Below are 13,863 nucleotides of genomic sequence, written 5' to 3'. Positions count from 1 at the left end.
AACTTCCCAGATATAGACTGGAGGACGAGTGCTAGTAATAATAATAGGGCTCAGATTTTCCGAGATGCGATAGCTGATGGATTCCTTCATCAAGTAGTTGCTGAACCGACTAGAGGGGATGCCATTTGAGATTTGGTTTTGGTGAGTAGCGAGGACCTCATAGAAGAAATGGTTGTAGGGGATAGTCTTGGCTCAAGTGATCATGAGCTAATTCAGTTCAAACTGAACGGAAGGATTAACAAAAATAAATCTGCAACTAGGGTTTTTGATTTCAAAAGGGCTGACTTTCAAAAATGAAGGAAATTAGTCAGGGAAGTGGATTGGACTGAAGAACTTATGGATCTAAAGGTAGAGGAGGCCTGGGATTACTTTAAATCAAAGCTGCAGAAGCTATCAGAAGCTTGCATCCCAAGAAAGGGGAAAACGTTCATAGGCAGGAGTTGTAGACCAAGATGGATGAGCAAGCATCTCAGAGAGGTGATTAAGAAAAAGCAGAAAGCATACAGGGAGTGGAAGATGGGAGGGATCAGCAAGGAAAGTTACCTTATTGAGGTCAGAACATGTAGGGATAAAGTGAGACAGGCTAAAAGTCAAGTAGAGTTGGACCTTGCAAAGGGAATTAAAACCAATAGTAAAAGGTTCTATAGCCATATAAATAAGAAGAAAACAAAGAAAGAAGAAGTGGGACCGCTAAACACTGAGGATGGAGTGGAGGTCAAGGATAATCTAGGCATGGCCCAATATCTAAACAAATACTTTGCCTCAGTCTTTAATAAGGCTAAAGAGGAGCTTCAGGATAATGGTAGCATGACAAATGGGAATGAGGATATGGAGGTAGATATTACCATATCTGAGGTAGAAGCGAAACTCAAACAGCTTCATGGGACTAAATTGGGGGGCCCAGATAATCTTCATCCAAGAATATTAAAGGAATTGGCACATGAAATTGAAAGCCGATTAGCAAGAATTTTTAATGAATCTGTAAACTCAGGGATTGTACCGTATGATTGAAGAATTGCTAACATAGTTCCTATTTTTAAGAAAGGGAAAAAAAGTGATCCGGGTAACTACAGGCCTGTTAGTTTGACATCTGTAGTGTGCAAGGTCTTGGAAAAAATTTTGAAGGAGAAAGTAGTTAAGGACATTGAAGTTAATGGTAAATGAGACAAAATACAACGTGGTTTTACAAAAGGTAGATCGTGCCAAACCAACCTGATCTCCTTCTTTGAGAAAGTAACAGATTTTTTAGACAAAGGAAACGCAGTGGATCTAATTTACCTAGATTTCAGTAAGGCGTTTGATACCATGCCACATGGGGAATTATTAGTTAAATTGGAAAAGATGAGGATCAATATGAAGATTGAAAGGTGGATAAGGAATTGGTTAAAGGGGAGAGTATTGGTTAAAGGGTCCTACTGAAAGGTGAACTGTCAGGCTGGAGGGAGGTTACCAGTGGAGTTCCTCAAGGATCAGTTTTGGGACCAATCTTATTTAATCTTTTTATTACTGACCTCGGCACAAAAAGTGGGAGTGTGCTAATAAAGTTTGCAGATGATACAAAGCTGGGAGGTATTGCCAATTTAGAGAAGGACCGGGATATCATACAGGAGGATCTGGATGACCTTGTAAACTGGAGTAATAGTAATAGGATGAAATTTAATAGTGAGACGTGTAAGGTTATGCATTTGGGGATTAATAACAAGAATTTTAGTTATAAGCTGGGGACGCATCAATTAGAAGTAACGGAGGAGGAGAAGGACCTTTGGAGTATTGGTTGATCGTAGGATGACTATGAGCCGCCAATGTGATATGGCTGTGAAAAAAGCTAATGCGGTCTTGTGATGCATCAGGAGAGGTATTTCCAGTAGGGATAAGGAGGTTTTAGTACTGTTATACAAGGCACTGGTGAGACCTCACCTGGAATACTGTGTGCAGTTCTGGTCTCCCATGTTTAAGAAGGATGAATTCAAACTGGAACAGGTACAGAGAAGGGCTACTAGAATGATCCGAGGAATGGAAAACTTGTCTTATGAAAGGAGACTCAAGGAGCTTGGCTTGTTCAGCCTAACTAAAAGAAGGTTGAGGGGAGATATGATTGCTCTCTATAAATATATCAGAGGGATAAATACTGGAGAGGGAGAGGAATTATTTAAGCTCAGTACCAATGTGGGCACAAGAACAAATGGATATAAACTGGTCATTTGGAAGTTTAGACTTGAAATTAGATGAAGTTTTGGAATAGCCTTCCAAAGGAAGCAGTGGGGGCAAAAGATCTATCTGGCTTTAAGATTAAACTCGATAAGTTTTTGGAGGAGATGGTATGATGGGATAACATGATTTTGGTAATTAATTGATCTTTAAATATTCATGGTAAATAGGCTTAATGGCCTGTGATGGGATGTTAGATTGGGTGGGATCTGAGATACTACAGAAAATTCTTTCATGGGTATCTGGCAGGTGAATCTTGCCCATATGTTCAGGGTTTAGCTGATCGCTATATTTGGGGTTGGGAAGGAATTTTCCTCCAGGGCAGATTGGAAGAGTCCCTGGAGGTTTTTCACCTTCCTCTGTAGGATGGGGCACAGGTCACTTGCTGGAGGATTCTCTGCTCCTTGAAGTCTTTTTAAACCACGATTTGAGGACTTCAATAGCTCAGACATAGATGAGAGGTTTTTCACAGGAGTGGGTGGGTGAAATTCTGTGGTCTGCATTGTGCAGGAGGTCAGACTAGATGATCATAATGGTCCCTTCTGACCTTAGTATCTATGAATCTATTTCCTTAGGTTAAGTATCCTTACACCTTCTTGTCAACTGTCTAAATGGGCCATCTTGATTATCACTACAAAAGTTTTTTTTTCTCCTGCTGATAATAGCTCATCTTAACTAATTAGCCTCTCACTTCCAACTTATCTGTATCTTACTATATGTTCCATTCTATGCATCCGATGAAGTGGGCTGTAGCCCACAAAAGCTGATGCTCTAATAAATTTGTTAGACTCTAAGGTGCCACAAGTACTCCTGTTCTTTTTGCAGATACAGACTAACATGGCTGCTCCTCTGAAACCAGTAAAATTGTAATTACAGTTAAGATAATTTTCTAGTAGAGATGGGCATTACCTGGACTCAAGTGACCCTGAACCTTGTGAATTTCCCCATCGAAGCCAGATCTAAACTTTGTGGATTTGTACCCATTTCTACTTTCTAGTAACTTTAGTTCTCTGATCCTTCACCCTGTTAGGTCCAGGAATCGATTAAATGAAAATTCCTAGAAGGGTGGGTCATTCCTCTAGTGGAATGAATTCTGACAGGAAGGAGCATTAAACTGATGAACCTCTCTGTGTAGTAGTCCAAAGGTACTACAGGACCACTTTATATGGAAAAGAATAACAGGAGGTTCTGATAAGAAATTGCAGCATAGTGTCTTAATTTTAAATAGTACCTTTCAAATACAAGGTATATCAAAGCACTTTACAGTAATGGTTCGGATACTGATAGTGCAGTGATTAGGCAAGTATGACAACTATTGTACACTTAATAATACCTCATACACAGTTTGAATCTGTTTCACTGACAGTTAGTTGGATCAGTAGAGTTACCTTTTACTTTTTAAAAGGTGCCATGGATTCTATAACTTCCACAGGGACAGCCACCAAATATGGAAAAAGGAATATGATTTAACACAATCTCAAGGTCCCCACCTTTAACAATACTCTAGCCTCAACACCACATGAATGTTAGTGTTTACCCAAATCTTGATGTTTAATTTGAACCTATGCCTTTCTTAACCCTGAAATACAAGTGCAAGGTGCAGTCATGTGAGTCCCACTAAGACATACATTTAAGACATATATATAAAGAAACTTTCTACAGCAGCTTATAAAAGAGATTTTTAAGGTGTCAAGAGGTTCAGAGCCTAAGAAGGAGGAGAAGGTGATTGAGGTCAGGTGGTACTGTTTCTGTTCCCTGATTGGATCACTTCAGTAACTAATCAGAACAGTGTAAACAGTGACTACTAAACTTATACAACTTGAAATTCATGCTGTTTGGCTAGTTGGTAAGTTGAGTTAGCTATATCTGTTGAACACACAATTCACAATTTGTGCATTTTTTGTAATATTTGCAGTTTGTATTTTGAATCTGCAGATAATACTGCAAACTGTAATTTGCAGACCAAGACAATTCTGACTAATTTCAAATAATGAATACATTTGAAAATTTCATGATCTGTTCCCAGATAGCAAGCAAACAGTAAAAAATGCAAAATCCATCAGTTAAACTATTACAATTTTTTTATCATCAGTACTATCAGTATTAGTTTTATGGACCAAAACCAGAACAATTCAGAAAAGTGACTGACGAAAAAGAGATAAGGGGTGAAGCTTTCATTGCAAAAAGGAAATCTGTGTTATCTAAACCTTATTTCTCAACTTCTCCAGGTTGGCAACCCCCTTTTTAAATAAGAAGCTTTTTAAATAATTTTTAAATATCAGCTATAAACTTGTATAATTTATTTGTGTATGTATTTCAGGAGGTTGAAAGAATACTTGACCTTGAAGTGTAAAGGTGTATAGCAAGTAGGGATGAGAGATTTTCTTTGTTTTAGATTGTAATAAAATTTTCAATGCCTTGTGACCCTCCTAATTGCTTTCCATGACCCTCCTGGGTATTGCAATTCACCAGTTGAGAAATATTGATCTAAAAATTCAGGGTCAGAGACTCAGTTGCTGTAACTTGATATAGCTCCATTGACTTCATTTTACACCGTTGAGTCAGGAATCAGTTATAAATGACTGGCAAACAGTAATTACGGAGATTCACAGGAACATTGTCTCTGCAGTGAAACAGCTCAAGGAATACTACCATTCTCCCAAATCTGTTTCCAGAAGATAATGGCTTCTTTGTATATTTAAAGACCTGGAGCGAACTCTTCTATGTTCGTTCAGCTAGTATGTCTTTGTTTCCATGTCTGTGAGGACATGAACCCATTTTCCTTACAGGACTTGAGAGCTAGGTGCACAGTTATTTATGTACAACTTCATCTCCAGAGGATACTGTACAAGAGATATGTTACAAAAGGCTCTGAGTAGTAAATTCTCACCCATTTGGGGAATAATCTGTCACAAATGTGACCTGCAATTGATGAAGACAACATAAAAAGAAAGTCAAATTGGACTCTAAGGCCCACTAACAAATAATGATTGACAGGATAGCTGACAAACAGTAATAGGTGAATTGTAATATTTTTGGGGCTGTGGTGCCCTGAGAATGTGCTACAAAGAAGATATTTTTTAGCCTTGGTAACAGATCCAGTACAGGAAGTCTAGAAACCACCCAGACAAACTATTGAAAGTATTTGAAGAGGTAGGTGCTATTGCATTGAATTATAGAACTACTACAGTAGAAATTTGTAAAATAAATATATACAGTGAATTATCAGTCATCCTTTTTTCTGCTGGAGGATGCTTTTCAGGGTTATGTCAGCTGTGTTAAGAATGTTTATGTAAAACAGATATTACTCCTATAACACAACTTTGATTTTTTTCATTTAATAAAAAATAGATGTCACTTGGGTTTTTTTTTTCTTTTCTTTTCTTTAAGCAGCAGCATAACGTTATTTTATGTCCATTAAGGCTTTCTTGAGGATTAGGGCCAGATTCAAATCCTGATGATCTGACGGTGAGTTTTTCAATTGACTTCAGCAGGCTTTAGTTTAGGCCACAAGAGCAACACTTAGATAGCATGGTTGATAGTTGAGAGTGCTCCTGACCCAGGTAGTAGGAATATGTGTGCACATACTGGTAGCAGATAGACTATCACTGCTGCCTATCACCCTGTATACTCTGTGACAAACTGGATCTCTGGATTATGCAGAAGCACTCTGTTGTCACAGACTCAAAATTCTATGGCAGCTTCATTTAAACATTAAAAATACAGGCAAATATGAGTAATACAAAGAATACAGTGGTCCCTGTATTTATTTTCATATTAAATTAATTTATTTTATACTGGTCTGGATGAAAGAAGGTGGGAGATAAATCCATAATCTTTCCCTGTCCCCTTTGCTCTTTGTCTGTTTTCATATGGGCCATAAAATTTATGTGCTAGGAATATATGGGAATATGAGTATTGGGGGGTATTTTCTCTTTTGTGGTGTATAATACTTTTGTACTTATATGTTTTATATGTTGGCACCTAGAACTTGTTTGGTTTGTTATAAAAAAAAATTGAAAAAGTTTAATAAAGAATAAAAATACTTTATGCTGCCCCCACATTTTCAGTATGTTGCAGGTTTTTGACTTGACAACACAGAACTACTTTGTAGAAGCTGTTGGGAAGCTGGATAGGGGCTTGGCAGTTGGATAAGGCTCAATTAGAATTTTTTTTTACTCCTAGGAGAGTGGAGCCATAAGCTTTGGGTTGTGGGATAATCACACTACCAGGATGTATTCAGCTTGTCTGCAATCTTAGAAAGATCACAGTGCATGGTTTACATTCAGTTCATATTTGTAAAATTTATTTTGTTCAACCATAGAACTAGAAATATGAGGGGAGGGATGGATAGCTCAGTGGTTTGAGCATTGGCCTGCTAAACCCAGGGTTGCTAGTTCAATCCTTGAGGGGACCATTTAGGGATCTGGGGCAAAAATTGGGGATTGGTCCTGCTTTGAGCAGAGGGTTGGACTAGATGACCTCCTGAGGTCGCTTCCAACCCTGATATTCTATGATTTTAAAAAATATTTTGAAATCCCCTTTCTCTAAAACTTAAAAAAAAAAATCAGAAAAAAAAATCTAGCCTGGGATTTAGTGTGGAATGTAAAAAAAAAAAAAAATTGGAGGGGGATATAAACTGGAGTGAAAGTGAGTTGAAAATTGGACAATATGGGACTCTATTGTCAGCTTTTTACTATGGAGAGTTTAACAGCTCTCCATAATATGTGCCAATATTTTACTAGATTGCATAATGAGACTTACTTCAGTCAAATCTCCATAAGGAAGAGATTCCATATCTGACTTCAGACTGCACACATTGATTGCATAATTGTACCTAAAGAATGAATGTTCAACATTGTTTAATTCCTAAAAATTTTCTTCGGCACAAAATCTCATGTATTTTGAATTACCATAGTATCTTTGTTGCAGATATATCGATTTGAACCATAATAATTCAGTGACCATGATATAATAATTCAGATTCAGCCCTTTCCCCCCTGTTTTCTGTGTGTAGAAGTTACAGTTATATCATACTGTGACACAGTTGCCTTTGAAATTCTTATACAATATCATCATATGAGCAGATATACAATGTTGCACTCTACAACCTCTAACTGAGACCAACAGCATCAAATCTGCAATTCCAGCCTCACGTACAAATCCAAAAATGTAGGAATTTGAGATTAGACTTTAATTTGGATTTCTCAGCACTGAATCACAGTTGCTTGCTATATGTTGAGCCTTTTGACCAACCAAATACTGAATCTGATTCTCATTTACATTAGAGATTTTTTACACCACTTTGTCAGTGTACAGAGGCCTTACTTCAGAGGTGGGCAAACTATGGCCCGCGGGCCACATCCGGCCTGCGGGACCATCCTGCCTGGCCCTTGAGCTCCCGGCCGGGGAGGCAAGCCCCCGGCCCTTCCCCTCCTGTCCCCCCTCCTCCGCAGTTACGCTGCCACAAGGGCAGCAGCTGGCTCCAGTCAGGCGGCGTGGCTTCCAGTCCTGCTGCTCTGAACGGCATGGTAAGGGAGCGGGGAGGTTGGATAAGGGGCAGGGGGCCCTGGGAAGCAGTCAAGGGACAAGGAGCAGGGGGGATTGGATGGATGGGGGGTTCTGAGGGGGGCAGTCAGGGAGCAGGAAGTGGGATTGGGTGGATAGGGGACAGGGGGGAAGGCTGTTTGGAGAGGTACAGCCCTCCCTACCCAGCCCTCCATACAGTTTCACGACCCCGATGTGGCCCTCAGGCCAAAAAGTTTGCCCGCGCCTGCCTTACTTTATTAGTAGTATTATAATGTATGTGAATTGTGGTGGCACCCAGAGGTTCAATCCCATTGTGCCTAGCTATGTACAAACATAATAAGGACATGGTCCCTGTCCTGAAGAGTTTACAATCTAAAAGGGCATAAGTTTGCATTGATGGCCACTTTAGGGCACCTTTACACTGCAGTGTAAAGTGGCCTTAGTGTAATGAAAGTCAGGTTCTGAATGTTCAAAACTTTGTACCGAAAAACAAGAAGGATAAAGTGCAATCTTATATACAACCTACACATGCAAAATTTGTTCTTCTTTCTGGAGAGGATGGGCTAGGTGTCTACCTACCAGAATTGGTCTCAGATATTAAAAGGAATTGTTTTTTTTACTACTGAAAGATTTATATTGCAAATATTAATCTTAGGCTCTATTTTTATTCCATATTTTGCAAAGAATGACTAAAATTTCATTTATCAGCCTTGTTTCGGTGAGCAGTATTCCATATCAGTTGCACCAAATGCCTTATAAAACATTCTATAGTTCCTACAAAATTTATGTAATGGCCATATGTTCTGAATCTTCTGGTTCTCCTGGAAGAAAATACTACTGCATTAAGGTCTTGCAGTTGTTGCATTCCAATGTTGTTTTACAAGGCCTATACCTCACTGTCTCACCTTTTTTCAGAACCCTTTATTGTAAACATGCCATGGGGAATTTGAACCAAATTTCAGCTACTAATAATATGTTTGTGAAATTATCTCCAATTTGTATTTTGTGTTTGTATGCTGGTTTCTTAGAAAATTTGGGGAAACAACCACTAGAAGTCCTGTTTTTCTTCCCCACATAGCACGCATTTGCTGCACCCTGCTGGTGCCTGAGCAGTAACATTGTGACATGAGAGGTAATCAGCCATTCATCACTCACTCCCTCCAGTTCAATTGCATACTTGGGGAGAGCCACTAGTGCCTTGGTTGTCATGGCAACTGCTGCCTGTGATAACTGATTTACCTCAGACAACCAGGACATTACTACAGTGAAGGATCCCAGGAGGAACTGGAATGAAAGCTGACTGCTCTTTGGACTTGTCCTGTGGCAAGTTACACTGTGTCTTTTCAAAGGGTAAGTGTTACTTTTCTCAGATACAAAATTACTTTTCATATATGTTGTTTACATGCTTCTTTCAAATTGGAGATTGAGACTTTATGAATACTTCCAGCTTTTTTAAATACATGGGAAATTATAGGTCCAAATCCCTACTCAGTTTTCACTGTCAGACAATTAAAAGAAGTAATTTAGAAGTTGTAGTAAAACTGAAGTTTAATTACCAAAAAACATGTTCTGACTACAATATAATTTAATTCCTTTCTATATATTGGTCAACATGGTATTCGAAAGATAAGAATGGCAACCAGAGATATATTGAAGAAAGCTAATATGCAAGTGCTTTAGTTAAATAGTACAAGCGGACGAATTAAAGGTTGCATGGGCAACAATCGATCTGGCATTTCCAAACTTGGGAGTACTTGACTTCATAATCTTTTAATCCTTTTTTAGTCTTTAACTTTGTACTTTTTAATGATTTTATGGTTTAGTTTATTGATGAGTTACTTTAACTAATAGTAAAAGAAGTTTTTTTTGTTTAATTTGTGTATATTCTTAGAATACTTATTGCCTTTTAACTACATGTAACTCTTCATAATCTAAAACCAGTATTCTTTGGAGCCATTTTCAGGAATTGGTAAATGGAAGTTAAGAAGAACCAGAGAATTTGATATGCTGCTTCAAAAATTGCTGTAATATATGAATATCATAGGACATGGCTATTAAATGTCTTTTTCTGATATTCTTATGTCTATATGTTTTGATAAAATAGTTGCTAAACTATTTAAGGAAAGTAACTTCTTGAATTTTTAAATACAAACCATGTGTCTGGGATGTCTAATGGAAACATTTATCTGAAATTTATAGACAGGCAAATTCATTCCATTTCCCACATGGCTCAACTACACGAATTTGCTGGTTGAAGGCAATAGCAGGTATTGAAGAAAATGAACATCTGACAAGCATGGCTGCCCACCAGCGTCTAGCCAGATTTGGCAGGTGAGACACTGAAACAAGTCTTTTTTTTTTTTTTTAAATAAGCACAGGGATTCTCTATCTATTATCCATATAAGTATGACTGAACAAGGTTGGAACTACAGTTATTAGCAATACAGAGGTAGCTTTTGTTAGTACTTAGGGATAGGAACTTGCTGGTTTTATGCAATGCTGCACTGATAAGTAGCAGGAATGCAGAGGAAAGTTTATGGATATTTACAGGAGTTCTTTATTTTCTACATTTTTCCATATTTCTTTGGTTTGAAGTCTCCTAATTTAGTTAATTTGTTCCCCTTTTGGATTTAAAAAGCCTCCTCTCACATATTAGAGTGTCCTGTTGTGTGATATGTGTGGCCCATGAGAATATAAAGGAGAGAGGCATATGCATCAGGTGTGTAACAGGTTGTCTTGCCCTTTAAGGGCCAGAGGCCTGGGGCAGCCAGCCATGTTAACTATTCAAATGCAGCTGCGAAGGAAACAGGTGTTCCCTATTAAAGAGCTGCAAGAAAAATGGGACAGCTGAGAGAATCTGCAGGAAGGGATAGCCTACCTCAGTAGTCCCAGAGGAAGGGATACTCCCAGGGGGAAGCCCTGCTAGTTGTGGTTGGGTAGAAAGCCCCAGCTGGAAGTTTTGTTTTCCTTTTGTGACTTGTTTGGACAAAAAAATGGAACCAGGAGGGAAGGGCTAAAAGCTGATTTGGGCATGGCTGATGATTCCCCAGGCTGGTGAGTAAAACTGCAAGGGCACAGAAGGGTTTATGCAGCCTGCATGACCAGAAAGGGAAGGACATGTGCAGCCCATGTGGCTGTTAAAAGAGGGGTGTGTGCACCTTGACAGGCATATTCAATGTGTTCTAAGTCTATGTACAAAGCACAACATATATGGCAATGTCACACTACATGAACTAAAATAAAACCCATTTCCCTGCAGTCTCAGTCCAAAGCCAGAGGAACATCGGGACTGCTTCCTCCCTAGGGAGTAGAAAAAGAGGTGAAAACTCGGCCTTGCCCATAGCATGAGCTCATAGTGTAGGACCAGTGGGTACTGAGGAATATGCTGCATGCACAGAAGGGTGTATTCCCCTTGCAGATCAGAAGTGCTAGAAGGCATTCTAATTCACTAAGGCAGAATGTTTCCTAGTGCTTCCCCTGGAATGATGCACCTCCCCCTCATGTCGGGAAGAGCTGTGCCTTTAAGGCACAAATGAGTTCTGAGGCCCAGATTTTTAAAGGTATTTAGGTATTGCTCTGCTCACCATTGTCAGGTCTAAGTCCCATTTTCAAAAGTTTCTAGGCCAGGCATGATTTCAATGGAAGTTAGGCAGTTTGGTGCTTTTGAAAATCCTATTTGGCATCTATCTGCATCTTTAGGCACCTAAATACCTTAACAAATCTGGCCATTAGGCACTTTGGAGACTAAGTCCAATTGACTTTGTGAATGGAACTTAGCCATCTAAATCATGTAGGGCCTTGCAAGGTGGAGTGGAGCAGTGCCGAAATATCTTTTAAAATCTGGGGCTAAGTAACTAGATGAGCTTTACACCATGTCCTGAAGATAAACAGAATAATGCTGACAGACCAATTGGTTGCTATCACCTTAAATAGTTGGGGGGCCTCTAGTGGGCCTGCCTGTCTTCTACTGCAGTAGACCCCTAACACATCAGCAGCATATATATGTACTAGGCCTTGCATGTTTGATTATAGGTAGTAAATATGATTATTTGAACCCCAACTCTGCCCATGTGGTTTCCTCTTAGTCTTAACCTTGCGCAGAGAGCAAAGACTCAACATCAATGGAGAAAGTGAATGCGATACATTTCCTAGTTGTTTATAACTAATTTAAAAAAAAAAAATTTAAATAGTCTCACAAAACTAAATGCAATATACACTGACTGCACTGCATCAGTTAGTAATATGAGAACTCATGAACTGCTGCTTTTGATTTCTGGGGATATTTCTGTTATTTAGCTTATGGCTAATTTAACACATTTATTTTCTTCTTAGTTTTAGTCACATGCTATGGCAGCTGAAATTTGAACACATGGTACATGACAACAGGAGTAAGGTGATGATTTAATCATCATTATAATGTGTAAATACCAGTCCTGAAAAATGAAAATATCCAGTAGTCTAGGTCAGTCACAAAGAAAGTAATGACCATTTATAGCCTAACTTTTTAAATAGTCCATTTGCCTTTTGAGATATACAAAATTAAAATAACTGACCAGCCTGATCCTTCAGTTGACAATATCTGAAGTCCATATATATGAGAGACCTGGAAGTTTTAGTTCTAAAGCTAACAGGCTGGGAGCATCAAAGAGGTGATACTATATATCTTGTGACTGAGAATGTTGCATACATCTCGTCTCAGCAGTCACTGATGACTAGTTGTAGATTTAATGTCTTGGAAGATAATATTTGGCATTGATGGTTCCAGCAGGAGTACAAAGTTTCATTGGGTGTGGATAGGAACATTGGAACTCAGAGGTGCGATCTCCCATGGAGTACATATGTGTGGGGCCATGATTAATTATAGGTGTTCTATGGAAATGAACCAGAATAAAGGCAATGGTGAAAGTCAAATAATGCCCTCTCCTCCCCATTAGTCATGGGATCAAGTAGAGTGAGGGAAACCTCATGTTCAGAGGCTTTGGGCCCTAGCCACAAAAGAAGACAAGTGAGTGTGTGTACACATATGTAAGTTCAGCTATCAAATATGGAAGCTTATCATTAGAGTAAATAAGTATTGGTAAGATTTAAGTATTCCAATAATTACCTTTCTTCATTGTATTCTTCTCCAAATAATATATTCCGCCTAACAGTTTCATGAAATATCCATGCTTGTTGTGACACATAAGCTAATGTTCCATCAACACCTACTGTCCCATCATACAAGTACATCTGAAACAAGTAGATTGTACAATTAAAAAAAATTTATAGAGGTCTTCTAATCGTCGTTTTAACCTGACTCAAAATACAATCAGCAAGGATGGTCATTTTGCTAATGTGTTATGAGTGTAATTCTTCATTGTATAAACAGCAGGTATCTAAGAAGGACATGACTTAAGAAGGACCTACGGTTCTTCTGGCCATTCACCCAAAGGCTCTTGTAATCATTCCTCTATGGTGCCCTTTTTACCTCCCTGGTCCTTTTCAGGAATAGCTGAAAAGTGGAGGGCTAAGTGAGTGACAGAGGAACGTAAGTATCCATGATACTGCAAGTGGCCATAGTTATCATTGTGTGAATTGTTCTTGAACTTTGAGGAGTTTCTCTCCTGTGTAGGGCAGGTTAGAATAAATGAGTAGATCTGGTCAGAAATTTTCCAACAGAACCCTTTTCCTGTGGAAAATGCTAATTTGTCAAAACCAGAATATTCCACAGTAACATGATTCCAATGAAATTTTGATGGAAACCAGGCAGTGGAAACTTACCTGATTTCCTATCTCCCTGCCCAATTCCCACTCTCCTCAGGACCCCAGCTGGTGGGCTGCTGGGGAATCCAGATTCCACAGTTAACCCTGGTTCCTCAGCAGCCTGCCAGGGCTTCCAGTGCCTTGGCTGACTGCCAGGTGAGCAGCTGTGGAGCCTGGGAGCCCAGGGAACTTATTTTGTTTCAGGAATGTTTTGGTGCTTCTGAAACTAAATATTGCAGATTCCCTGATCTGTGAACAATTTGAAGGTTTTGGATTTTCATACCAATCTGGGATGAAAATTTTTCCAAAACCTTGAAATTCTTTATGGAACTGAATATCCGTTTTCTGGCTAGCTGTATTGGTGAGAATTAGTGAGCACTTGCC

General features: G+C 39.0%; 1 protein-coding gene and 1 long non-coding RNA gene across 13 annotated transcripts in view; one reads left to right on the top strand and one right to left on the bottom strand.

Moving 5' to 3' along the window:
• ABCC12 (ATP binding cassette subfamily C member 12) overlaps nucleotides 1–13,863 on the bottom strand; it is a 127,494-nt gene that overhangs the window by 67,937 nt on the left and 45,694 nt on the right. For all 9 annotated transcript variants that reach the window (XR_012154481.2, XR_012154482.2, XM_073307712.2 and 6 more), the window contains 2 exons: nucleotides 12,842–12,966; nucleotides 6,973–7,045 (listed from right to left, as the gene is read on the bottom strand). Coding sequence is in view for 7 of the 9 variants with exons in the window: in XM_073307712.2 (XP_073163813.1) it covers nucleotides 6,973–7,045; nucleotides 12,842–12,966 (198 nt within the window). In the remaining 2 variants the exon portion in view is untranslated. The remainder of the gene's footprint in view (nucleotides 1–6,972; nucleotides 7,046–12,841; nucleotides 12,967–13,863) is intronic.
• Nucleotides 8,934–13,863, top strand: part of LOC140896246 (uncharacterized) — a 58,269-nt gene continuing 53,339 nt past the window's right edge. For 3 of the 4 annotated variants that reach the window (XR_013634495.1, XR_013634494.1, XR_013634493.1), the window contains exons 1-2: nucleotides 8,934–9,087; nucleotides 9,937–10,068. This is a non-coding gene — a long non-coding RNA (uncharacterized LOC140896246). The remainder of the gene's footprint in view (nucleotides 9,088–9,936; nucleotides 10,069–13,863) is intronic. The other variant, XR_013634496.1, reaches the window with a different exon arrangement.

The sequence above is a fragment of the Lepidochelys kempii genome, chromosome 12 (genome assembly GCF_965140285.1).
Source record: "Lepidochelys kempii isolate rLepKem1 chromosome 12, rLepKem1.hap1, whole genome shotgun sequence".
In the NCBI taxonomy this organism is placed as follows: Eukaryota; Metazoa; Chordata; order Testudines; family Cheloniidae; genus Lepidochelys; species Lepidochelys kempii.
This window is presented reverse-complemented; position numbering and strand designations above follow the sequence as displayed.